The sequence below is a fragment of the Pongo pygmaeus genome, chromosome 1 (genome assembly GCF_028885625.2).
Source record: "Pongo pygmaeus isolate AG05252 chromosome 1, NHGRI_mPonPyg2-v2.0_pri, whole genome shotgun sequence".
NCBI classification, from domain to species: Eukaryota; Metazoa; Chordata; class Mammalia; order Primates; family Hominidae; genus Pongo; species Pongo pygmaeus.
Window position 1 is genome coordinate 218,824,643 of NC_072373.2, and position 27,954 is coordinate 218,852,596.

Below are 27,954 nucleotides of genomic sequence, written 5' to 3' on the forward strand. Positions count from 1 at the left end.
TTTATATATATATAAACTATATATATATTCTTTATATATATATAAACTATATACATATATTCTTTATATATATATATATATATCCTATTACTTCTATCCCTCTAAGAGAACCCTGACTAATACAGATTTTGGTACCAGGAGTGGTTCTAGAGGAACAGAATATTAAGGATGGAGTTCTTTCATTGGCTTTGGGGTTTCTGGAGTTGGCTGCTTAATATTATTAGACCCAAAAATGCTAAGGACTCTACTTCTAATAGTATGGAGAATACTGATAGTCCTTGGCGTGAACTGTTTGGAGAATTATGCAAAATAAATGCATTTGACACTCCTGATTCACCGCTTGTGAGAGGCAAGGATTTTAGTGACTCTATACATAATACCTTTGACCATATGTAGAAAACCAAGTAACATAATGAAGCTGGTTGGTTGCTCCTAAGTTCAGTGGACAAAGTGATGAAAGAAAATGATGAACTCAGAGATTCTGTCTCCCAGCTTCAGAAGCAGATACTGAGCCTCAAATCTGCTAAGATTGCCCTAAGTGAGAGTCTTATCTCCTGCAGAGAAAGAGCTGAAATTGTGGAAAAACAGACACAAGCTCTTATCATGGAAGTGGCTGACCTGCAAGGAAAGATGCATGCACAGCCTCACCAGGTGTCTACTGATAAAGTGAGGGCACTGATTTCAAAAGAATGGGACCCTGAGACTTGGAATGGGGATGTGTGGGAGGACCCTGATGAAGCTCAGGGAAACTGAGTTTGTAAACTCTGATGAGCCTTTTTTTGCCAGAAGGAAGAGCTTCCCCAACCCCAGTAGTGGCAACATCCCCTCCTCGACCCATGCTGTCATCAGCTTTCCACCTTTGTCTGAGGAGATGAATCCTATGCTGCCTGAGGCAACAGTGATGACCTCCCTTGAGACAGTTGCCAGGCAAAATAATGTTGATTCTCCTCAGGAGTCACCCCCAACGCCCCTGTTTGCTTCTAGACCTAAAGTCCCAGCAGGCCCCTAGATGTGAGGTCAAGAGTGTGACTCATGAGGAGGTGTGCTACACTCGAAAAGAACTGTTTGAGTTCTCTAATTTATATAGACAGAAATCTGGAGAACAGATATGAGAATGGATATTAAGGGTATGGGATAATAGTGGAAGGAACATAAGGTTGGATCAGGCTTTATTGATCTGGGCCCACTAAGTAGGCACTCTGCTTTTAATGTTGCAGCTTGGAGAGGTAAAAAAGGTTCTAATAGTTTATTTACTTGGTTAGCTGAAATACGGATTAGAAGATGGCCCACTGTGAGAGAGCTGGAAATGTGTGATCTCCTTTGGTTTAATGTACAGGAAGGGATCCAAAGGCTTAGGGAGATTGGGATGGTGGGGTGGATTAGCCACTTCAGACCTACTCACCCCAGCTGGGAGGGTCCAGAAGATATACCCTTGACCAGTGCCTTGCGGAATACATTTGTAAGGGCAGCACCTGCATCTTTGAAGAGCCCTGTAATTGCTTTTCTCTGTATGTCAGATCTAATGGTGGGAACAGCAATCATTAGCTACAAAATTTAAATACAATGGGGATAACTGGATCCCGAGGTGACAGGTTGCCAAGTGGCAGCACTCAATCGTCAAAGACAAGGTGGGCATAGCTACCATAATGCACAGCAGAGGCAAAGTGGCAATCAGAATAGTCTGACTCATGTAGAGCTCTGGCACTGGCTAATTAATTATGGTGTTCCTAGAAGTGAAATTGATAGGAAGCCTGCTGCATTTCTACTTAATTTATACAAGCAGAAAACTTCTAGGTTGAATGGACAAAAAACTAGTTTGAATTATAAAAACAGAGAATCATGGCCCCTCAGTCAATTTCTAGACTTGAGCCAGTTTACACACCCAGAACCCCTTGAATGAAGGGGAGGCCGGATTCCCTTGAGGAAGGACCCCACTACATTGCCGACAATTTATGCAGTGAATCTTTCTCCCATCCTTCCCCAAGGAGACCTTCAGCCTTTTACCAGGGTAACTGTGCATTGGGGAAAGGGAAAGGATCAGACATTTCGGGGATACAGGACACTGGCTCTGAGCTGACGTTGATTTCGGGGGACCCAAAACGTCATTGTTGTCCTCCAGTTAAAGTAGGGGCTTATGGAGGTCAAGTAATTAATGGAGTTTTAGCTCAGGTCTGACTTACAGTGGGTCCAGTGGGTCCCCAGACTCATCCTGTGGTCATGTCCTCAGTGCCAGAATGCGTAATTGGCACAGATATACTTAACAGCTGGCAGAACCCCCACATTGGCTCCCTGACTGGTAGGGTGAGGGCTAGTACAGTGGGAAAGGCCAAATGGAAGCCCTTAGAGCTGCCTCTACCTAGAAAAATAGTAAACCAAAAACAGTATCACATCCCTGGAGAGATTGTGGAGATTAGTGCCACTTGAAAGATGGAGGGGTGGTGATTCCCACCACATCCTTGTTCAACTCTTCCATTTGGCCCGTGCAGAAGACAGATGGATCTTGGAGAATGACAGTGGATTATTGTAAGCTTAACCAAATGGTGACTCCAATTGCAGCTGCTGTACCAGATGTGGGGTTTCATTGCTTGAGCAAATTAACACATCTCCTGGTACCTGGTATGCAGCCACTGACTTGGCAAATGGCTTTTTCTCCATTCCTGTCCACAAGACCTACCAGAAGCAATTTGCCTTCAGCTGGCAAAGCTAGCAATATACCTTTACTGTCCTAACCGCAGGGGTATATCAACTCTCCAGCTTTGTGTCCTAATCTTATTTGGAGAGACCTTGATCGCTTTTTGCTTCCGCAAAATATCACACTGGTCCATTACACTGATGACATTATGCAGACTGGATCCAGTGAGCAAGAAGTAGCAAACACACTGGACTTATTGGTGAGACATTTGCACGCCAGAGGATGGGAAATAAATCCAACTAAAATTCAGGGACCTTCTACCTCAGCAAAATTTCTAGGGATCTAGTGGTGTGTGGCCTGCCAAGACATTCTTTCTAAGTTAAAGGAGTTGCTGTGTTTGGTCCCTCCTACAACCAAGAAAGAGGCTCAATGCCTAGTGGGCCTATTTGGATTTTGGAGGCAACACATTCCTCATTGGGGTGTGTAACTCCAGCCCATTTATTAAGTGACCCGAAAGGCTGCCAGTTTTGAGTGGGGTCCAGAACGGGAGAAGACTCTGCAACAGGTCCAGGCTGCTGTGCAAGCTGCTCTGCCATCTGGGCCATATGACCCAGCAGATCCAATGGTGCTTGAGGTGTCAGTGGCAGATAGGGATGCTGTTTGGAGCCTCTGGCAGGCCCCCATAGGTGAATCACAAGAGAGGCCTCTAGGATTTTGGAGGAAGGCCCTGCCATCTTCTGCAGATAACTACTCTCCTTTTGAGAGACAGCTCTTGGCCTGTTACTGGGCTTTGGTGGAAAATGAAGGTTTGACTATAGGTCATCAAGTCACCATGCGACCTGAACTGCCTATCCTGAATTGTGTGTGTGTGTGGTTTTTTTTTTTTAACATTTATACAATAATATTATTTTAATCAAGAGTTTCTTAAAATTTCATCAAGGACTTTTTTTTTTTTTTTTGAGACAGAGTCTCGCTCTTGTTGCCCAGGCTAGAGTGTAATGGAGTGGTCTCGGCTCACAGCAACCTCCACCTCCCAGGCCCAAGCGATTCTCCAGTCTCAGCCTCCCAAGTAGCTGAGACCACAGGCACCTGCCACTGCCTGGATAATCTTTGCATTTTTAATAGAGATGGAGTTTCACCATGTTGGCCCAACTCCTGACCTCAGGCCATCTGCCCACCTTGGCCTCCCAAAGTGCTGAGACTACAGGTGTGAGCCACCGGGCCCAGCCAAGGATCTTAATACAGTCATTTATGGCAAAAGAAAAATAACATTTTTGGGTTGGATGCAGTGGCTCACACCTATAATACCAGGGCCCTGGGAGGCCTAGGCGGGCAGATGGCTCGAGTCCAAGAGTTGAAGACCAGCCTGGCCAACACGGCGAGATCCTTGTCTCCACAAAAAATACAAAAATCAGCCGAGTTTGGCAGCACACACCTGTATTCTCAGCTACTTGGGAGGCTGACGTGGGAGGATCACTTGAGCCCAGGAGGAGGAGGTTGCAGTGACCCGAGGGAGCACCACTGCACTCCAGCCTGGGTGACAGAGCAAGATTCTTGTCTCAAAAAAATATATTTAAAAAAACCACAAAACATCTTTTGGGAGTAAAAGTGTTTATCCCCACTGCTTCATTTAACAAGCCTTAAAAAAGCAATAAAATAAAATGTTTTGTTTGATCACATAGATTTACAGCTACCCAAATGAAAGATTTTATTTACAAATTAAAAATAAAAACAAATGCTGAAGTGGGCAAATCACTTGAGGTCAGGAGTCAGAGACCAGCCTGGCCAACGTGGTGAAACCCCATCTCTACCAAAAAATATAAAAATTAGCTGGATGTGGTGGTACACACCTGCAAACTGAACTGGGTGCTTTCTGACCCACCCGTCTAGCCATAAAGTGGGTCATACACAGCAGCATTCCATCATCAGATGGAAGTGGTATGTATGTGATCGGACTCGAGCAGGTCCTGAAGGCACAAGTAAGTTACATGAGGAAGTGGCTCAAATGCCTATGGTCCCCACTCCTGCCACCCTGCCTGCTCTCCCCCAGCCTGCACCGATGGCTTCATGCGGAGTTCCCTATGATCAGCTGACAGAGAAGGGAAGACTAGGGCCTGGTTCACAAATGGTTCTGCACAATATGCAGGCACCACCCAAAAGCAGACAGCTGCAGCACTACAGCCCCTTTCTAGGACATCCCCGAAGGACAGCAGTGAAGGGAAATCTTGCCAGTGAGCAGAACTTCGAGCAGTGCACCTGGTCATGCACTTTGCATGGAAGAAGAAATGGCCAGATGTGTGATTATACACTGATTCAACGGAGGTAGCCAATGGTTTGGCTGGATGGATGGTCAGGGACTTGGAAGAAGCATGATTAGAAAACCGGTGACAAAGAAATTTGGGAAGAGGTACGTGGATGGACCTGAGTGGTCAAAAACTGAAGATATTTGCATCCCATGTGAGTGTTCACCAGTGGGTGACCTCAGCAGAGTAGGATTTTAACAACCAAGTAGATAGGATGATCTGTTCCGTGTACACCACTCGGCCTCTTTCCCCAGCCACTCCTGCCATCGCCCACTGGGACTATGAACAAAGTGGCCATGGTGGCAGGGATGGAGGTTGTGCATAGGCTCAGCAACATGGACTTCCACTCACCAAGGATGACCTGTCTACGGCCAGTGCTGAATGCCCAATTTGCCAGCAGCAGAGACCAACACTGAGCCCTCGATACGGCACCATTCTTCTGGGTGATCAGCCAGCTACCTGGTGGCAGGTTGATTATATTGTACCTCTTCCATCATGGAAAGGGCAGAGTTTGTCCTCACTGGAATAGACGCTTACTCCAGATACGGGTTTGCCTATCCCGCATGCAATGCTTCTGCCAAGACTACATCTGTGGACTCACGGAATGCCTTATCCACCGGCATGGTATTCCACACAGCACTGCCTCTCACCAAGGCACTCACCTTATGGCTAAAGAAGTGCGGCAGTGGGCTCATGCTCATGGAATTCACTGGTCTTACCATGTTCCTCATCATCCTGAAGCAGCTGGATTAATAGAATGGTGAAATGGCCTTTTGAAATCACAATTACGATGCCAACTAGATGACAATAGCTGGGGCAAAGTTCTCCAGAGGCTATGTATGCGCTGAATCAGCATCCAATATATGGTACTGTTTCTCCCATGGCCAGGATTCACAGGTCCAGGAATCAATGGGTGGAAGTGGAAGTGGCACCATTCACCACCACCCCTAATGATCCACTAGCAAAATTTTTGCTTCCTGTTCCTGCAACATTACTTTCTCCTGGCCTAGAGGTCTTAGTTCTGGAGGGAGGAACACTGCCACCAGGAGAAAAAACAACAATTCCATTAAACTGGAAGTTCGGATTGCCACCTGGACACTTTGGGCTCCTCCTAACTTTAAGTCAAGAGGCTAAGAAGGGAGTTACAGTGTTGGCTGGGGTGACTGACCCAGACTATCAAGATGAAATCAGTCTACTACTCCACAATGGAGGTAAGGAAGATTACGCATGGAGTACAGGAGATCCATTAGGGATTCTCTTAGGATTACCACGCCCTGTGATTAAGGCAATGGGAAACTACAACAGCCCGATCCAGGCAGGACTACAAATGGTCCAGACCCCTCAGGAAGGAAGGTTTGGGTCACTCCACCAGGAAAAAAACCCACAAAACCATGACCTGCTGAGGTGCTTGCTGAAGGTAAAGGGAATACAGAATGGGTAGGAGAAGAAGGTAGTCATCAATACTAGCTATGACCACATGACCAACTGCAGAAACAAGGACTGCAATTGTCATGAGTATTTCCTCTTTCGTTAAAAACATGTTTGTGCATGTATACACTTGTACTAAGAAAATATCTTCGTTTTATTTCCTTTCTCCTTCATCATGTGACATAGATTTATTGACTTCATATCAGCATTCAAGCATCGTTAACTTTATGTAATAGTATTTGGGTTGGGGACTGGTGTGTTTCCAGCTGTACAAAGGATAGTTGTATTATGTTAGGTGTAATTATGACCTTAAAATCTCGGCAGTTGACAAAGGGTGGACTTGTGATGGTTAATACTGAGTGTCAACTTGATTGGATTGAAGAATACAAAGTATTGATCCTGGGTGTGTCTGTGAGGGTGTTGCCAAAAAAGATTAACATTTGAGTCAGTGGGCTGGGAAAGGCAGATCCACCCTTAATCTGGTGGGTGCAATCTAATCAGCTGCCAGCAAATATAAAGCAGGCAGAAACACGTGAGACAGGCCTACCCTCCCAGCCTACATCTTTCTCCCATGCTGGATGCTTTCTGCCCTTGAACATCGGACTCCAAGTTCTTCAGTTTTGGGACTTGGACTGGTTCTCCTTGCTCCTCAGCTTGAAGACAACCTATTGTGGGAACTTGTGATCATCTAAGTTAATACTTATATATATATCCTTTTAGTTCTGTCCCTCTAAGAGAACCCCAACTACACCGGTAATATTCTTTACCTGGAAATCTATTCCATCTGATGTTAATCTAGTCATTCTCACTTCCTATGACAAGTGTCAACATGTTGTATCTTTTTTCATCTTCTTTCCTTTTAACCTATTTGTGTCTTTATCCTTAATGTGTGTTTCTTGTAGGCAACATATAATTGGTTCTTGCTTTTTTATACAATTTGATAATCTCTGCCTTTTGATTATGGTGTTTACAAAATTTAAATTTAGTTAATTGATACCATTAGGTTTGAGTCTACCATCTTGCTATTTATTTTTTATTTGTCCTATCTATTCCTTTCCCTGCTTTCTGTTTTCTGCCTTCTCTTGGATTAATTTTTTTGTGATTTCTTTTTTTTTCCCCTGAGACGGAGTCTCCATCTGTTACCCATGCTGGAGTGCAGTGGCACAATCTTGGCTCAATGCAACCTCCACCTCCTAGGTTCAAGCAATTCTCCTGCCTCAGCCTCCTGAGTAACTGGGATTACAGGTGTGCGCCACCACCCCTGGCTAATTTTGTATTTTTAGTAGAGACGGGGTTTCACCGTGTTGGCCAGGCTGCTCCCGAACTCCTGACCTCAAGTGATCCACCTGCCTTAGCTTCCCAAAGTGCTGGGATTACAGGCGTGAGCCACCTCGCCTGGCCTAATTTCATTTTATCTCCTTTGTTGAATTATTAGTTATTACTCTTTGTTATTTTGGTGGTTGCTTTAAGAGTTCATGCTGTTTATCTTTATACGTCTACATTCAAGTGACATCATACCACATCATGTATAAGATTACACTAATAGACTTCCATTTCTCCCCTTCAGCCTTTATGCTATTGTTGATAAGAATCTCACTCTTACTTTAAATAAGAAAATAATCTTATATATTTACCCAGGTAGTTATCATTTCTGGTATTCATTACTTTGTGTAGAACAGACTTCAAACTGATACTATTTTTTTCCTTCTGCCTGATGATGTTCTTTTACATTTTTTGTAGCATAGGTCTGCTGATACCTTTCAGTACTTTAAAGATGTTGCTCATTGTCTTCCCACTCCCATTGTTCCCAAAAAGCAATCTGTTGTCATTCTTATCTTTATTCCTTGGCACATAGCATGTCTTTTTTTTCTTGTTCCTTTGCTTTAACACTGCTTTTGAGTAATTTGATTATGATGTGCCTTGGTATAGTTTCCTTCACATGTTGTGTGCTATATTCCATCCAGTGTAGTTTTCATTACATTATAATCTCTACAAGCTTTAGTTTTTTTTTATGTCTTCCATATTGCCACTTAACCTTTTGAACACAGAGAATAGTTATATTAACAGTTTTAACGTCCTCCAAAACTTCTAACATCTGTGCCAGTTGTGGATCAGTTTTGACCAATTAGTCTCCTCATTATATAGAAAGTTTTCCTACTCCTTTGCACACCTGGTAATTTTTGATAGGATGTCAGATATTGTGAATTTTACCTTGTTGGGTGCTACATTGTTGTATTCCAATAAATCTTCTTGAGATTATTCAAGGATATGGCTAATTTACTTGGGAAGAGGTTGATTCTTTCGGATCTTCCTTTTATGATGTCTTAGGCAGGTCTACAGCAGTGCTCAGTTTAGGGCTAATTAATCACGAAGGCAAGGCTTTCCTGAGACTCTTCCCAATGTCTCATAAATTCTTAGTTTTTCCCGTCCAGCTGGTGGGCACAAGCACTATTCCCAGCCCTGTGTGGGCAGCAGGCACTGTTCCCTCTGATCCTTTCAGATGGGTAGTTTCCTCACATACATCACGGACTAATACTTGGCTAAATACTCAAGAGGGACTGTCTATAGATCTTCAGAGTTTTTCTGTGCAGCTCTCTATGCCCAAGTGTACCATCCTATAACTATAGATACCTTGGTCTCTCTAGACTCTCAGTTCTGTTTTTTCAACTTCTCCACTGTGCTAGGTACTTGCTTGGTCTCCCCTCCCTGGAAACTTTCTCAAATTGGTAAGAAAGGGCAATTACACGGCTCAGCTCTTTTGTTTCCCACCTCTCAAAGCACTGTCCTTCATTGTTTGATGTCCAGTGTCTCAATACCATTGTCTTCTTATTTATCTGGATTCTGGGGTTGTTTCAGGTGGGAGTGTAAATTTAGTCCCTGTTACTCCATCTTGACTGAAAGCAAAGTCCAGTTCTTTAGTTTGTTCTCCCTATGACAGACCTCAATTCCTCTGAATGATGGTTAGATGACTTCCTGTTGGTTTTTCTATTGGCAAGATGGTGAAGCATGGGTCACCTTCCTCCATGCCACCCTGACTGAGCTACCTCTAATATATGCGGAATTCTGCTGTATGTAGAAAAATTAATGAGACAAATGTAGGTAGAAACAACTATTTCATAGGATGATTTTTTGAAGGCCACAAGATATTTCCTCCAAAACATTAAAGTTCTTAGAACATCAAACATTAGATCTGGTTGAGTGATCAGCACGAAAACAAGGTGACTAACAGCTTTGGAACTTCCCCCTTACCTGTACATCCTGTATGCTGAGTTCAAGCATGTGACTGGTTGCCAGCTGTGTATAGTGCACATTGATTCCAGTAAGACTTGCAAAGACCAGTTCTTCTGGGACTTTATTAATTAAGGACAACCCAATTCCACCTTCTAACCTCACAAGCACCTGAAAGGAAACCAAAATATGGCACCCTAATTGTTTTAAACACAGCTCATAGTATCCAGGAGAGTATAAGAAAATAAAGCATTTTACATGCCTCTACTCCCGACCTCTCAGCAGGTGAAAACTACTTAGGGGAGTCCTATTATTTACCTGGAGGGCTCAAATGCCATCATCTCACTGGAAGCCTTGCTTTCTAGATATACCCTTCACCCCAACGAGAACTCCAGAGTATGTGATGATCAAAGGACCGATGACATTCTGCATTTCATTATAGAAATCTAATTATTTGGGAATCTTTCACCTTATTTGGGATGAAAGCTCATAATTTGTTATCCACTACACTTCCATAACATCCAACACAGTGTTTTACACATAGGCATTTGATTTTTTCAAAAATCACTGAATAAATGTCAAATAAATATACTTTTTCATGTTCATTCATCTCATCTTCCTTTTCAAACTTGTCACTCTCCAATCCCAAACAGAGAAAACAGAAGGAAGATGTCAGAGATGGCTGAAGCAAAAAACAAAAAATTGTTTGTCTTAAATCTTACTGAAATTCAAACAGTTTAGCTTCCTTTATTGTAATAATAGTTTAGCAATGCTTGCTACATGCTGATTCCACATAAACTTTGTTGTCATTTATATAATACATTCACACATTCACTGATAAACAGTAAACACTGTGAAGCATAACTCATATTTAGAATCATACAGGATAGAAAGAAAACAGAAGGTCTAAGCTACCACCAAGTAAAATTCTAAAAAACTGATGATCAAAGAAATAAATTTACAATATTTAGACCTTACTTCCAATTCCTGCTCTGTATCTGGATTCTTTAATTTCTGCAGCTCTTGTTCGGTAACAGGAAGTTCATCCACTTCATAAGAATGGCTGCTTTTCCGGTGGCAGAAATCTGTTATCTGAAGTCAAATAAAACACCACATGAAGATGATTCACTCTTCCTTATTGAAACCCATTCTAACCCAGGACAACTGTGTAGGTCAAAAGTCATTATATAATCAACAATCCTACGGAAGCAAATGGTTTCCAAAGCACTGCTAAGGTAAGATTTGTGTAATAAAGAAGCAAACTTGGTTTTAAGTCTGCATGGCAAACTCAAGCTATACACCTTGAGAGCCTCACGTAGTGGGGTTAGATATCTGCAGATGATCTCAAATTATAGCTCAGGTCAAAATACGCAAACCTCAAGATCAATGCATTCATTCTTGCCTTAAGATTGCTTTTTAAAGTGGTATTGTGAGCCGGCACAGTGGCGCACACCTGTAGTCCAAGCTACTTGCGAGGCTAAGGTGGGAAGATCGCTTGATCCCAGAAGTTCAAGACCAGCCTGGGCAACATAGCGAGACCCTATCTCCACAAAAAATGAAAAGTAATTAGCTAAGCATGGTGGCATGCACTTAAGTTCCAGCTATTCAGGAGGCTGAGGTGGGAGGATCACCTGAGCCCAGGAGTTCGGGGCTGTAGTGAGCTATGATTTTGCCACTGCCCTCCAGCCTAGATGAAAGACAGTGACATAGCTAAATAAATAAATTAATAAATAAAAAGTGGTATTGTGAATTGTGATGTACTATCTCAGAGAGCTCATTGCTACATTTCAACATCTTTTTTTTCCTTTGTTCTGATTATGCTATGACCTAATAAACCCTTATCCCCATCACAGATCTCTCCCCTGGGTTTCAGAGCCATAGTTACAATGACTTATGGACATCTTCACATAGATATCACACAGTTACCTTAACTCAACAAGTCCAAAACCTAACTCCTCCCTTCCTCTGCAAGTCTGCTCCATGTTCATCCCTTAGTGATCTGGATTATCATCCTGTGAGTTGCCCAAATCAGAACCTTGGAGGCCATTACTGACTCCTTCCTCTCCCTCATTCCCACATTCAGTCACAAAATCTGCCTGACTCTACTCCTAAGTAAGCTCTCATTTCTATCTATTTCTCTCCAGCCTCCTCATGTCCACCCCTGCCACTTCTTCCAGTTCAGGCCACCATAACCTTTCATTTACATTACTGAAAGAGCCTCGTACCTGGTCTTTCACTATCTCCAGTCTTGCCCCACTCTGATTCTCTACATTGCAGCCAGAGGAAGTGATCTAAAACAATTTTCTAATCATGCTATTCCCTGACTCCCTGTTGCCTTAGAAAAATCACAAATTCTTTAGCATGTATCTCAGACTTTTTATGATCTGGCCCCTGCTTCTATCTCCAGCCTTCTTTCTTACCACATTCTGTGTGCCACTTGGGCTGAGGATCACTCTGTTACCTGTGGGCCTCCACTAGTCAACTTCCACATTGTATGTCATTTACTTCCTATGTTTATTGGTCAATGATCGTCCATCCCCACTAGAATGTAAGCTCCAAGAAGGCAGGGAGTTTTGTTCGTTCGCTGGTAAATGTTCCGTACCTAGACCTGTGCTGGCTCAAGTAGCTGCTCAGTAAATACCTGTTGATGAACATGCTTATTACTGAGGGCACAGCCCCTCCACCTGTACCTTTCTATTTGGCTAATTCCTTTCAGTTAACCTCTAGGTCTCAGCTGAAGTACTACTTCTCTTAGGAAGCTCCCCATCCTCTAAATCTGGGAATACAAATCCTTTCCATACACCCTCCACTCCTACTCTCATTAACACAATATTTTAATTATCCGATTAAGGATCTCATATCTTCTTGTTGTTAATGTTATTAAGATATTGTGTTATTAATAATAATTAACAACACTATCCATATGCACTGTTAACATTATCTTTTTTAAATCTTATACTTTTTTAGATTACCACATATTTCATTCACATACTTTGCTTATACTTTATGCTTATCTTTTTGTTGTACTTTAGTTCTTGTAACAACTTTGTGAGGCAGATCCTATCCCCATTTTACAGATGAAGATACCATATCTTCATATCTGGCATAAACATGTTCAATAAGTATTTGTTAAATGAGTAATCATTGGGGGTGGGGGAAGTACAGAGTTTCACGTCAGCTCTTAGGACAAATTATCACCTGGAGTGCTCTAGTTGGTCCATCTGGGATGACTCTGATGGATAACATTCCAGAACCAGGTCTCATTTTTTGATTAACAAATTGTTGTTCAGGTGGAACCGGCCCCAAAAGCTCCATGGAAGTGTCAGGACCAAGAACAACTTCAGCTCCATCAAACAAACCAGAAAGTCCTCCTTTGGCCTAAAAGACATTGGAGTAGAGACATGTGAGAAAAGACAGAGGCACTGACTTTGACAATTTAACACATCATTTCAAACAAGTTCCTAAATTTACATTCTCCTCTGGAGGGTCATGATCAATGTGCAACAAAGCCTTTACTATTTGTTCAGCTTTGCAGATGATGAAAAACAGTAGAATTACTTGAGTAAGATGAAAAGTTATGCTCATAAATTTTGGTAATTATGAATAAGAGATAATTTCATGCATAGATCAGTTTAATTCTGCCTTTTACTAGTACTAACTTCTTGTCATTAAAATAAACTTCCAAAAAGTAGCCAAAACTAGCTGTTTCTTTGAGTATTCTTACTAGGGTTTGCTTAAAAATCTGAAATATGCTGAAAATAGAAAATAATTATTATAATCATTCAGCTTTCCAGTAAGAGGAAAATTCTTCAGTTGAAAACCTCCCCAAACAGGCCTATTGCTGGACAACCAACCCAAATACTCAAAAGATGGTGTTTCTTCTAGAATGGAATACAGAGTTGAGAATGTCACCCGATACTCAGTTATTCAGGCTGTTAAAAGAAAAACTTCAAGCCAGGCGAGGTGGCTCAGCCTGTAATCCCAGCACTTCGGGAGGCCAAGGCGGGCGAATCACCTGAGGTCAGGAGTTTGAGACCAGCCTGGTCAACATGGTGAAACTCTATCTCTACTAAAAATACAAAAATTAGCCAGGCATGGTTGCAGGCACCTGTAATCCCAGCTACTCAGGAGGCTGAGGCAGGAGAATCGCTTGAACCCGGGAGGCGGAGGTTGCAGTGAGCCGAGATTGTGCCACTGTACTCCAGCCCGGGCAACAAGAGCGAGACTTTGTCAAAAGAAAAGAAAAGAAAAGAGGAAAAGGAAAAGGAAAAAGAAAGAAAGAAAGAAAAAGAAAGAAAGAGAGAGAAGAAAGGGAAGAAAGAAAGAAAGAAAGAAAAAGAAAGAAAGAAAGAAAGAGAGAAAGAAAGAGAGAGGAGAGAAAAAGAAAGAGAAAGAAAGAAAGAGAAAGAATGACTGACTTCAGCCGAATTAAATTTAAAGCAGTTTAATTTAGCAATGAACAATTCGCAAATCAGGCAGCCTCCAGAATCACAGCAGATTCAGAGAGACTCCAGGGATGCCTCGTGGTCAGAACAAATTTATAGACAAAGAAAGGGAAGTGATGTACAGAAATTGGAAGTAAACAGCTGGATTGGTTACAGGTTGGCATTTGCCTTATTTGAACACAGTCTGAACACTTAGCTATCTATGAGTGGTGGAAGTATGGCTGCTGTGACTGGCCAAGGCTCAGCTATTGTTATAGGCACATACTCCTAAGTAAGGATTTCAATCTTGCCTGCTGATTACGCTAGGTTACAGTTCGTCCACAGGGATTCAATTATAGAAGTACGGAGTCCTTCTCAGGCCATATTTAGTTTGCTTTAACAAGGCCTTTGGAGGAAAACACCTTCTTGCTACATGCCCCAAGTAAATCGAGTCTACAGGATGATGGCTGTGGGAAAGCAAACACAAGACTAGAGAAGACAATGGCAAAGAGTGTCTAAATCCCCTTTGTTAACTTTTAAATATTGACTCACGAAAAGCAAACTTTCAGCAGGGTTTATAGTACAGGTTTCAACACAAAGAAAGCTTTTTATAGAAAGAAAGAGCATATACAAGCTAATAAGAGCAGTGTCAGAAAATGTTTTAATGTCTTCAATGACTTTATTCAGCATAATAAGATTGAAACAAGCTTACTTCCCTAACCAAAACACATTCTGCTCTGCTGAATACTGTTATTATACCATCACTAACAAGCAGGGAAATGATGAAATAGATTCACAAAACAACAAACACCAAAAAGAGATTTTAAGGAAGAAAATGCTCCAAGAGCATTGGAATTACATCGGCTTTAGAAACAAACTAGAAGTGAAGTCAGGGTCAGACATGAAACCCACCAATTATAACAAGCCCTCTTTGCCTCTAGAAGTTTGAATTGTATTGCTAATTGAAAATCACAAATCCATTCCAGATGTGTGCTACATATAAGTAAGCAGCTTGTCTTTGATGAAAAAAGCTCAGGGCGATAGAGATAAAGAAAATAAATCTCACCAAAAGCAGTCAGAGGCTCCTTACAGTTTTTGCAAACTGCCCTGGAGTACAATCTAACTATGCTCAGAGTTCTCTACCAAGGGTCTGATAGTCTCCTGTTTCCCTTTTGTGTAAAATCCCAGGCTGGACAGAACTGCACACACAATTGCAGGTGCTAGTCTACTGTATGTCCAAACCTCCTAGACACCTTCCTACTTCTCAGACCCCTGTTCTCATTCCCAGCCTGAAGCCAGAAAGGGCAGAAAATCCAAACCCTTGGTAATTTGCCAAACACATATTTGCTTAGAAAGTAGCTGGGAGTTTATCATGAGGTAGACTGGCTGAGGAGACGACAGAGGAAACTGTCCAGCAATCTTCATTCTGACATTTGCTACAGCAATTCAATGCTTATTTAGGCCAAAATGAACAGAATCAAGAGCATGTAGATGCCTGACAAATGCTCACCATGTCACAGAACCCTTTACAGAGGACTCGCAGCTATGCCATTAACTTCCCAGGTCTAAATCTAATTCATCTAACTTAGTGCTGGACTTTTAAAATGACACAGGTAATTTTTTTCTTTTTAAAATTACATAGGTAATATATGACATCAAAGAAAAAGTCCAGGTAAGCCATGAAAAACATATCTTATCATCCAGGGCAATCACTCTTAACACATGTATTGCATACCATCTCCAAGAACTTTTCCCATGTAAACATACACAAATGCGGGGCTGGGAGCGGTGGCTCACGCCTGTAATCCCAGCACTTTGGGAGGCCAAGGCGGGTGGATCACGAGGTCAGGAGATCGAGACCATACTGGCTAACAGGGTGAAACCCCGTCTCTACTAAAAAATACAAAAAATTAGCCGGGCGTGGTGGTGGACACCTGTAGTCCTAGGTACTCGGGAGGCTGAGGAAGGAGAATGGCATGAACCCAGGAGGCGGAGCTTACAGTGAGCCGAGACTGCGCCACTGCACTCCAGCCTGAGCGACAGAGCAAGACTCTGCCTCAAAAAAAAAAAAAAAAATACACAAATGCACAACAAAACTCTGACTTCCTTTTAACTAAAATGGAATAGAATAAGTATTGCTCTGTAACTAGTTTTCCCATTGAACAATTCATCATGTATAACTCAGTAGAGACTTTGTTTCAAAGAAGGCTCAACCACTGCTTGCTGCAATTGGGGATCAAAAATGACTGACCTGGACGACCAACCCATGTAACCCACAGGTCAGTTTTCCTTCTCGGAAACTCCACGTCTGAGTTGTGCTTCGCCTGCGGTCAGGCTTTCTCAGCATCAGCGGCTCATATCTGGAAAATGGAATGTACAATGAATCATGAACCCTCCGAGTCAACTGTTTCACGCCTGAAGGGAACATGAGGATGATGGCTTTGCTCTTCTTCCTTCTAATGCCCTCCACCCTTAAAATTGAATGGGTGGTTAGCTTGAATCCTAGGGCAGTTAGGTATCTCTTGATAAGAAAAGAGGAATAAAGCAAAATGGAAAAACATGAAGAGGGGACACAAAGTAAGACATTAAAGATTTCATAACACACAGTAATATGGCTTCTCGCCTTCTCAAAACGGCAACTTACCATGCAGTATGGAAGGAATAGCTGCTAAATATATGTAAAATCTTTCCAACAGTCTTTTTTCTGTTGTATTTCTAAATTCTTTTCTGTTTGAACTTGTAAGTCAACTAAAGTTTTTCTGGAAATAAGGTATTAACTGAAAACACACTGATTTTTATGGAAAAACTAAGGCACAGGCAAAGTAACTTATTCAAACTTAAAGAGCTAATTTGAATCCAAGGATTTATTCATAAAAACACATCTGATTATTCTCTTAATAATTAATTTCTGCTTTTGAAGGATTTAACAAAGTTATTAGAAAGATGTAAAAAAGAAACTACTTCCTCAGAATAAGGATGGACTGGAATTTGGGTGGAAGAAATACTCACTTTTCACATTATACCCATTTTATTGTTTGAAGTTTCTTAACATCTGCATGGGTATTTCATCATAGCTTAAAAAAATTAAAGGGAAAGCCCAATACTCATATTTGGGAATATGACAGGTTTTTGTCATTGAAAAAAATGTACATTTTTACTTTATTTATAGAACTCTTGGTTTTTGGTGTAGATTTCCTCTGAGTCTGAGTTTGAAAGCAATGAGCTTGAATCAAAAGTTGCCTAGAAAATTACCTGTTGTCAGTCACTGCAGCGAGACCAGCAATATCCAAGATGGCAGACCCCTCGGTGGAGCGGGCGGCTGAGGGCTTATTGGGATTGTGAGGAACTGAGGAGCCCTCATGGGCCAGCATTCCTGTTCCTGTCATCCTCCACAGCTGAGAACGCTTTCCTGGTTCCTGTTAAGTAGGTACAAGCAAAAAGAGAAAGAGCCATTACGTGCAGCCACAGCTAGCTCCTCACTTCAAGAGCTTCCTCTAGGGCTAAATAAGTTCTCATATAGGAAGTTTATTTAGACATTTTCCACATTATATAAATGCTTAATTCAAACTTTCATGGTTATCTATCTTTTGTTGTTCTTAGGGTAAAATATGCTAACCTCTTGAACCAAACAACCAAACATTACAAATAATGTGCATTTTAACAAGTGTATTATTTTCATAACCGAATTTTTTTCCTTTTTAGAAATTAGAAACAAATGGCGGGGCAGCCTCCTACACTAGCTATACTGCCATGATCACTGCCATTCCAGATGATGACCGTCCGGTGCCCTTACCTTAAAGAAGAGTGCAATTACATAAAGACTATACGATATGCTCAATATCTGACTTTCAATCAGAATTTACCAGAGGTCTTCCTCCCCGTCCCAAATGTTTATAAGGAAAGCGTACTATATTGATGGTGTCCAATTTTCATGAATTGATTGTATCACAAGTGTTAATTTGGTTGCATGCAAATGTTATGCTAATTGATTGCTAGTAATTCTTTTTTTTTTTTTTTTTTTTTGAGACAGTTTCGCTCCTGTTCTCCAGGTTGGAGTGAAATAGTGCGATCTCAGCTCACTACAATCTCTCCTCCTGGGTTCAGGCGAATTCTCCTGCCTCAGCCTCCCGAGTAGCTGGGATTACAGGCATGCACCAACACACCTGGCTAATTTTTGTATTTTTAGTAGAGACAGGGTTTTGCCATGTTGGCCAGGCTGTTCTCAAACTCCTACCTCAGGTGATCTGCCCGCCTCGGCCTCCCAAAGTGCTGGGATTACAGGCGTGAGCTACCGTGCCCAGCCAGATTGCTAGTAATTCTAAACACATTTTCTCTTTAGAAATATTTTGGAAACAGCAGTTGGGCTTCCAGGTTAATCATGAAAGTCTATATAATCCATTATATACTAGAAGTCATTATACTTATTGAGAACTTACTATGTGCTAGACATTGGTCCATAAGACTTACATAAAACAACTCATTTAGGCCGGACGTAGTGGCTCACGCCTGTAATCCAAGCACTTTGGGAGGCTGAGGCGGGTGTATCACCTGAGGTCAGGAGTTCAAGACCAGCCTGGCCAACATGGTGAAACCCCGTCTCTACTAAAAATACAAAAATTAGCTGGGCGTGGTGGCGCATGCCTGTAATCCCAGCTACTCGGGAAACTGAGGCAGAAGAATCGCTTGAACCCAGGAGGCAGAGGTTGCAGTGAGCCAAGATTGCGCCATTGCACTCTAGCCTGGGCAACAAGAGCAAAACTCCATCTCAAAAAAAAAAGAAAAAGAAAAAAACTCATTTACTGCTACAAACAATCCAGTGACATACGTCCCTCCTCATAGATGAGGAAGTTAAGGCTCGGTGAGATGAAGTAACTTCCCCACAGTGAAATAACTAGTTAGATGGTAGGTCCAACATCTGAATCTCTGCAGCCTGATTCCAGAGTCAGCACGCTTAACTGCTCTGCTATGTTGCCTCTCTAGCACAATCTGTATCATTGCTTTTCAGTCACACCTATACTCCAGCTAGATCTGCCAGGATCACATACACTCCCACTAGGCAGGAACTCCTCCAGAGCATCAGACATATCAGGGTACCACAAACTCATTTACATGCTACCCCCGGCCAGACAGATAGCTTTTCATTACATTCTACAAGGTAAAAACTAACAAAGTAGCATGAACATTGGAGTCAAAATGCCAGGATCTGAGATCCAGCTACACAATTTACAAGCTGAATGACCTTGGACAAGTTACTTAATCTCTTAGAGCCTCCATTTCCTCATCTGTCAACGAGAAAAATTGCCTCATAGTTTTTGTGATAAGTGTAATAAATGTAACATGCTTATTAGTACATGCCTGGCAGAGGGTAGAGCCTCAATAAATGTTTGTTGTGTTATTATCATCACATCTCTTTACAGAGCACTTTATGTACATTATCTTAGCTAATCCTTCCAGCAAACCTGGGAGGTCAGTTGAAAAATGAAACTGAGAGAAATGGGAAATACCAGATACTATATATCTTTAAGTGGCAAAGCCAGAACTCAAACCTAAAAACACATCATGCTGTCTCTGCTGTGTGCTACTGCCTGCCTCCTCTGTCTGCAAAAAGAGAGGAAGCTCAGCTGTGCTTCCCATCTCCAATTCCCACATGCTTGCTTCTCTGTTCACAGTAAGAGAAAACATCTCTCCACAGCACCAGAAACAACAGGAAAAGCATCTCGGTTATCCTGTAGATGCTGCAGATTGGGAATCAACACAGGACATACCCAGGTGAGATCAAGTTTCCATACTGGGATTCCTCTACTGCCTGCCCATTTGTCCAGGCTCATCATAATTTGGAAATTACCAAAATTTCCACTTGAAAATCTGAGATGCATCATTCTCCTTCTAGTTCCCTTCCTCCCTTCCCTAATAATTTAGTCCTAAAATCTTTAGATGGGACTGTGGAAGGCAGAACTCCATGGGGCTTGTGTGTGTGTTGGGGATGGGGGTTGTGGTGGCCCAGTGTGGAATTGTTAAAGCGCATGTGGAACAAGAAAGGCATCCACCTAAGTGATGGGGCAGCCCAGAGCAGGGGGCTGAAGCCAAGTTGGGAGGTTGGGGAGGGGTTTAATGGGAGCATCATAGAGGGAGGTGATGAGGGCATTCCTGCGAAGGGCAGGGTGGGAAGAGGGCAGGGCTGCCCAGTACATGGAGATCAGAGCCCAAGGGAAGAAACCAGGGTGTTCATACAGGACATGGGACAACTGTGATGACGGAGGATGAGTTACATTGTTACATTCAGGGGAACCGATCAAATCAATAAATATATTCTCAGTGCTGGACAAGAGAAGTACAAATATGGAAAGGGAGAAAATTAGAATGAACTTTGTCATACTGGACTTGAATTGGAAATATTGGTGTGAACTGCTAGTTTTTGATATATAGACACAGAAATAAATATGTACAGTATATAAATATGTACATAAAACACACATATGTATATTTGTGCATATATCTATTAAAAAACCCTAGGTCTGTCTTCTGAGAGAGCCTGGGAACCACAACACCACAATAGCAACAAGTGCACCTAATTCATGAATCTCAGGTTTCTAAATTCCATTCTCTGATAGAAGGGATGAGGGCTCCCTGGAGAAATGGCAAATTCCAGGAATGGTGCAGGGAAAAATATTAAGATGAACCCAGGATAACTTGCTGTGTCAGAAAGTAAGGAAGTGAGGGCACATGTTGAAAGGACATGGAAGGTTAAAGGAGCTCCCACTGGCCAAAGATAAGAAAAACTGAGCATCAAAATAAATACTGGCCAGGCATGGTGGCTCAGGCCTGTAATCCTAGCACTTTCGGAGGCCAAGGCAGGCGGATTACCTGAGGTCAGGAGTTCAAGACCAGCCTGGCCAACATGGCGAAACCCCATCTCTACTAAAAATACAAAAATTAGTTGGGTGTGGTGGTGGGCTCCTGTAGTCCCAGCTACTTGGGAGGCTGAGGCAGGAGAATCGCTTGAACCCCAGGAGGCAGAGGCTGTAGTGAGCTGAGATCGTGCCATTGCACTCCAGCCTAGGCAACAGAGCAAGATTCCATCTCAAAAATAAATAAATACATACATACATACATACATACATACATACATACATACGCACACACATACTGACACAGTAACAGATAACACACTGAATAAAACAGCAGCCCATACTGAATGACACATATACATATGCATACATAAATAGAAAATATGACAAATAGGAGGTTTATGTAGTCTCAAAGTACCACGCCACAAAATCTTGACTGATTATAAAAAGAAAAAGAGTAGCCTCACTTCTCAGTGGAAAAGGCTACCACACACCTTCTTAATCAATTGCAATAAGTTAACGTCACCAGTAAGGGGACAAATCAACATCACAGCCCCACTTTGGTAAAATTCTTGCCAATTTTCTGGAAATCTGAGATTGTTTCCAAATAAAAAGTAAAAAAACAAAAACAAACCAAACAAAAACCTAAAATGTCAAACTTTCTACATTTGGTTTCCAACTAAAAAGGAGAGGTCCATTTCTTAATGCCAATTTATACACTTTTACCTAATTTTAAATGTCAATGTAACTCTTTTATTATCTATTTACTAGCTGTCATCCTTCTCAAGTGAAATAATAACTGAAAATGTTCTATAGGTTATAAAATGTCATATAAAATGTTACAATTATTGCTAGTTAATCTTAGAAATTTGTTCTTGTCTGCTTAACAGTCACCCAGCCCTTAGTAATTCCACATATATTTATTAGTCACGTTCTGCTGATCACACCTGGTGATCACATCCCACTCCAGAAGTCTTCTTACTCCTGATCTGGTACTCATCCGCCCTAACACTGACCTGGAAATGCCAAGAGGCCTGGGTTCCACACAAGTCCCTATGGCCTCATCATGAAATAAGGACTCTGTACTGGGTGATCCTGAGTCCCATCCAGTGATAAAAACCTTGTATTCTAAACTCTGATTGTAAGCTCTCTTACCTTCTTTTTTAAAATGACTCTTTGTGTCTTGGGCGAGACATCCAAAACGAGCTCCGCACAGGTAATGGCCTTGTTGGAAGCCACAGGCCTGCCTGTTCCCTCCTGCAAGCTAGAATTTAAAATATATATATATTACATATAAATATATATACAGGTATACACACATACTCACACATGTATTCAAGTATTAATAGGCAAATGCCCAAAACTTTTATTAAAGAGAAAATTTTTTAAAGGATAGAAGAAAAAGTCTGATGCAAGAGCAGAAAGATCAGGGTTGCATTTTTTCCCCACACAGTTTCAAGATTCATCTGTCAGAAGACATACTCTGACATTTTTCTTCTCTTAATAATTTTAGTGACTTAAAATTCAGATGTAAAAGTATAACCATATATCTTTAGAGGCCCACCCACCAAAAAAAAAGGCAAAAAATTTGGCCAGGCACAGCGGCTCCTGCCTGTAATCCTAGCACTTTGGGAGGCCAAGGCAGGTGGATCTCTCGAAGCCAGGAGTGCGAGACCAGCCTGACCAACATGGCAAAATCCCGTCTCTATTAAAAATACAAAAATTAGCCAGGCATGGAGGCAGGTCCCTGTAATCCCAGTTACTCACGAGGCATAGGTATGAGAATTGCTTGAACCCGAGAGGCAGAGGTTGCAGTGAGCTGAGACTGCGCCACTACACTCCAGCCTGGGTGATAGAATGCGATTCTGCCCCAACCCCCAAAAAAAGCAAAAAAAAAAAAAAAAAAAAAAAAAAACCAAAACCAAGCCAGACAATTCAAGGGACCAAAAATTAGCTTTACTCTGCCAGGCAGATGATCAGCATCATTGCATCCCCAAGTCTTGGCAAGAAATCAGAGGTCCCTTTAGGATGAAAAGAAAACAAAGGGTTCTAATCAACTTCCTCCAATTCAATCGTGTTACGTTTCTCTGAAGCTAAAGAATCCTAAGCTTTATGGAATGTTGCAGCCTGGCTACACTTAGGGATGTTTGGAAGTTTTATTTAGATTATTCTCCTCTTTCTACTAACCCCTATTAGCAAAAAAAAAAAAAAAAAAGGAAATGGATTAATTCAGCGTTAAAAACTAGTCTTCATGACACCAAAAGCACAAGCAATCTTTGTTTCTCCCAAAGCAGATAAATTATATGTGATCAAAATGAGAAACTTCTGTGCTTGAAAGGACACAATCTAAAAGTAAAAAGAGAACTCACAAAAATAATGGGAGAAAAAAATTGCAAATCATACATCTGATAAGAGACTGACAGATATGAAGAACTCTGACAATTCAACAATAAAAAGGCAAATAATTCCATTTGAAATATGGACAGTATTTGAATACACTTTCTCCAAAGAATATACACAAATGACTAATAAGCACATGAAAAGACGTGTAACATCATTAGTTATTAAGGATGCAAATCAAAAGCCACAATGAGATACCATTTCATACCCAGTAGGATGGATATCATTTAAAACAAAACAAAACAAAACAAAACCAGGCCTGGCACAGTGACTCACATGTGTAATTCTAGCACTTTGGGAGGCTGTGGCAGGTACATAGCTTGGGCCCAGGAGTTTGAGACCAGCCTGGACAAAATAGTGAGACCCTGTCTCTACCAAAAAAAAAAATTTTTTTTAATTAGCTGGGCGTGGTGCTGCACACCTGTAGTCCCAGCTACGAGAGAGGCTGAAGCAGGAGGACCATTTGATCCCAGGAGGTTGAGGATGCAGCAGGCCAAGATTGTGCCACTGCACACCAGCCTGGGTGACAGAGACCTTGTCTCAAAAATAAAAATAAAAACAAAACCAAAAACCAACACACGTTGGCGAGGATGTGGAGAAACTGGAACCTCTGTACATTGTTGGTAGCAATGTACAATCGTTTAGCCACTGTGGAAAACAGTATGGCGGTTCCTCAAAAAGTTAAACTTAGAATTATAATAGAACCCAGCAACTCCACTCTTCTGTATAAAGCAAAAGAATTGAAAACAAGTACTCAAACAAATATATGTATAGGCATGTTCATAGCAACACTGTTTACAATAGCCAAAACGCAGAAACAACAAAATGTCCAACAACAAATAACTGGATAAACAAAAATGTAGTATATAGCATAGTATTCAGCCACAAAAAATACTGGGTACTTTTCATAAAAAGAATGGGCCAGGAGCGGTGGCTCAAGCCTGTAATCCCAGCACTTTGGGAGGCCAAGGTGGGTGGATCGCCTGAGGTCAGGAGTTCGAGAACAGCCTGACCAACGTGGTGAAATCCCATCTCTACTAAAAATACAAAAAAATTAGCCAGGCGTGGTGGCGTGCACCTGTAATCCCAACTACTCAGGAGGCTGAGGCAGGAGAATCGCTTGAACCCGGGAGGTGGAGGTTGCAGTGAGCCAAGATCACACCACTGCACTCCAGCCTGAGAAACAAGAGCAAAACTCAGTCTCAAAAAAAAACAAAAAAAAAAAGAATGAAGTATTGCCACATGCTACAATGTGTATAAACCTCAGAAACATTATGCTAAGTGAAAGAATCCAGACAAAAAAGGTCACCCTATGATTCCATTTCTCTGAATGTCCAGAATAGGTCGACCCATAAAGACCAAAAGCAGATAGGTGGTTTCCTGCGGCTAGAGACAGGGAGGAATGGGGAGTGACTGCTCAATAGGTTTTGGTTTCTTTTTGGGGTGATAAAAATGCTCTGAACTAGGAAGAGGTGGTGGTGCCACAACATTATGAATGTACCAAATGCCACTGAACTGTTCACTTTAAAATACTTTTATGTTATGTTTCACCTCAAAAACAAAATTTTAAAAAAAAATTCTTCTTCATCATTTATTCCTTCCAAGAATGCAAAGAATTAGTATCTAATATACTCCAAAAAATGGTTCAACCTCTTAGCACAGCAAGATTATTCTAATTCTGCTGTTAGATTCTGCACACCAAGATTCCAGGAGCTTCTCTTTGTATGTCTTCCATATCGGTTCCACCCATCAAGCCCATAATCCTCCACTAGGATTCTTCAGTTAAAGAGCTTAGTAACTACTGGAATTTATAGAACATAAGGAGAAAAACATGACTAACAACCAGATTTAGATTCGGTTTTTCAGGCATTAAACTTTAAGCATGTCCCACTGTTAAGTGCCATAATCTTTAAAAACAAATTAACAACAAACAAACATATTGACTCAATTACAACAAGATAAACATCTAGCACCATCGTTACCAAAGGGAACGTCAACAGACAAAGAAGAATGGTCCTTCTCTGCAGATTCAATTATTACTAGTGAAATCTGGACTCTAAACAGATGAGAGAGATAATGCAAAAACCCAGAGATTATTTTCTGGGCCCCAGGCATGTATAAAAATCTTATTCATACGCAAAAATGTTCCAAACATTTTGGAAAGGAATGTGACTTTAAACGCCCTATTCATCAGGTGATTTATATTTGTAATGTTAAAGATTAAGCTATTTTCCATTTCTTCAGATACACTTTAAAATTGGCCCTGTTATTTCAGCACAGAAACAATAAGCTATATTTATATGTTGGTAGAATGACTACTTTCTGAAAGCCCAGTGTTTTGAATCTCTGCGTGGCAATCTAACAGAATTAAAATAAGCTCAATATTCTTCATCTGACTTTTCTAAATACAACTAGTCAAACAACAGTGAAGATTATAATTCTAAGGCAATGGAATTTCTGTGAAATTAAGCTACTATATTTGGCTTTAGGTGAATATTAACACAGACCCTTAGGTGTCTGCTTAATCAGTATTCTCAATGGGATGGTGGGAGGAGAGTGAGAATGAAGACTTGAATAATTATGATGAAGATTAGTCAGTTTCAAAAGAGGAAACAGGCAAAACAGACTAATAAATAGCAAAAAGAAAATTTAAATACTAGAATGAATTCTGGGGAGAGATCTTTAACACAAGAAGGGTCTTGACTCTTTCAATAAATTTTAATCTAGCCAAAAGTCAAGAGTTTAAATTACATGACCTCTTAAGATAGACACTGAGCCCAGGATTTGGTAAAGAATGAAAGAATCTTCCTTTGTACTTTGGTCTCCTAAGAAACTGCTTAACATTTAAAACCTGTTAATAATTAGAACCTTCTGCTTTATAAGAACAGTAATTTAATCAAGAATTACCCAGAGAATGTATATGTAGCAGCAATGTAAATGAAATTTTCATAATAAAGCTGCCGATTATCCTGGAAATCATTCATGTTGCAGTTGATCTCGGAGGACCCTGCCCCTTTAACAGTCAGAGTGATAAAAGGTGGCAAGGTGGGTTCGTCCCAGGCATAATCCAATGAAGTCATGGGCTTCACTTCAGTCCGGAGCCTGGGTTCAGCTACGCCATGCTGAGTAAAGACAACCGGGACCTAGAGTGATGGCAGAGAGGACAAAGAGGACTTCCATTCAGAGGGGGGTTACTGAAAAGTGAGTCAGTGCTTTCTAGGTTTAAGTTCCAAATCCCTCCTAAATGAATCTTACACAGGGAATAAGCCCCAGTGAAATTCATCATCTCACCTTTCCAATGTTTCTAATCATCTTACACATTCCAAAAAAACTCACCAATTAAAGGACATGTGCTACACACACACACACACACACACACACACACACACATATATATATATATCCTATTGAATTAAAGGCTTTAAATGCTTTGCCAAGTCAAATATCTAAGGGGAGCAATTCTGTCCTTCCAGTGGCATCTTTCTAGCCCGAAGCCCCTGTGATATATTGTGAATACAGAAAAAAATAAGAATTTTGGAATTTGGCTACAGATCATCACATATAAGACCTACTATTATTTGAAAGCATAATTAAAATAGAATCTAAAGACCTACTATTATTTGAAAGCATAATTAAAATAGAATCTAATGATTTCCATATTGACTTTCTTGAAAAATGTATTAAAATGCTCACTGTAACTAAGCAACAGCAGAATTGCCCATTCCCATTGTCACTGACAAGCCGACGTCTTTCTCTGTTTGGACGGGATGTCTACAGAAGACACAGTGTCAACCAACCACTCTAGTCAAAATAAATAAATCTGGGGACTAAAAGATTACTTCTGCCTGGAGAAGGCTGCCCAGCAATCAAAATAACCAGCAGAAAACACCTCTTAATGGTAAGGATTTCTAGGCTTGTCCAGATATAAAGAACCTATCCATATAGCTTCCTTTAAACCCAAGTTGAAAATGTATTGTACCATTGTGTCAAGGGCAGTACACACTCCACCCTCCCACACATGAAACAGTCAAACTGGCTCTCAACTCCACTTGATACCTTAGAAAAGTTGTCAATTCGGAAAGGAGGAGGTAACTGATCTGTGTCACTAAATGAGATCCTATATGTAGCTCCTCGGAGAGTAATTTCCACTCGTAGGAAGAAGCATTTTCCCAAGGTATCCCTGCAGGACAAGGAAACAAAAGAGGCTACATAAAATGTAGGAGACAAGATGCCATCCACTTACTTCTCATATTTCTGACAATCACAACACTGTTTGGGCCTCAGTCAATACCACTGATCTTACAGCCCACTGTGTGTTCTTTCATCATCTGAAAAAAGTAGAAATTGGAAAATGGTGATTTTCTAATTCTCCCATTTCCTCAACATTTATACACTGATATTCTGCTATAAAGAAGAGGATGGATGGATATAATGTATGTGTATGTATGTATGTGTGTGTGTGTGTGTGTGTGTGTGTGTGTGTATATATACATTTATATACAGAAAAATCGCTAAAGGGAATGGAAAGTTTACCTTAACAGAAAAATATCAGCGAATAAATGTACAGGAAATTAGAGAATTAAAAATCAGCATTTCTAGCTACGCATGGTGGCTCACACCTGTAATCCCAGCACTTTGGGAGGCCAAGGTGGGAGGATCACTTTAGCCCAGGAGTTCGAGACCAGCCTGGG

The 27,954-nt window shown here is 41.1% G+C and overlaps 1 protein-coding gene across 6 annotated transcripts in view; it reads right to left on the minus strand.

The window, feature by feature from the left end:
- VPS13D (vacuolar protein sorting 13 homolog D) overlaps positions 1-27,954 on the minus strand; it is a 282,547-nt gene that overhangs the window by 116,922 nt on the left and 137,671 nt on the right. For all 6 annotated transcript variants that reach the window (XM_054438655.2, XM_054438652.2, XM_054438651.2 and 3 more), the window contains 8 exons: positions 27,320-27,443; positions 26,171-26,406; positions 22,019-22,127; positions 17,268-17,431; positions 16,267-16,375; positions 12,790-12,969; positions 10,570-10,683; positions 9,613-9,762 (listed from right to left, as the gene is read on the minus strand). In XM_054438655.2, coding sequence (XP_054294630.1) covers positions 9,613-9,762; positions 10,570-10,683; positions 12,790-12,969; positions 16,267-16,375; positions 17,268-17,431; positions 22,019-22,127; positions 26,171-26,406; positions 27,320-27,443 — 1,186 coding nt within the window. The remainder of the gene's footprint in view (positions 1-9,612; positions 9,763-10,569; positions 10,684-12,789; positions 12,970-16,266; positions 16,376-17,267; positions 17,432-22,018; positions 22,128-26,170; positions 26,407-27,319; positions 27,444-27,954) is intronic.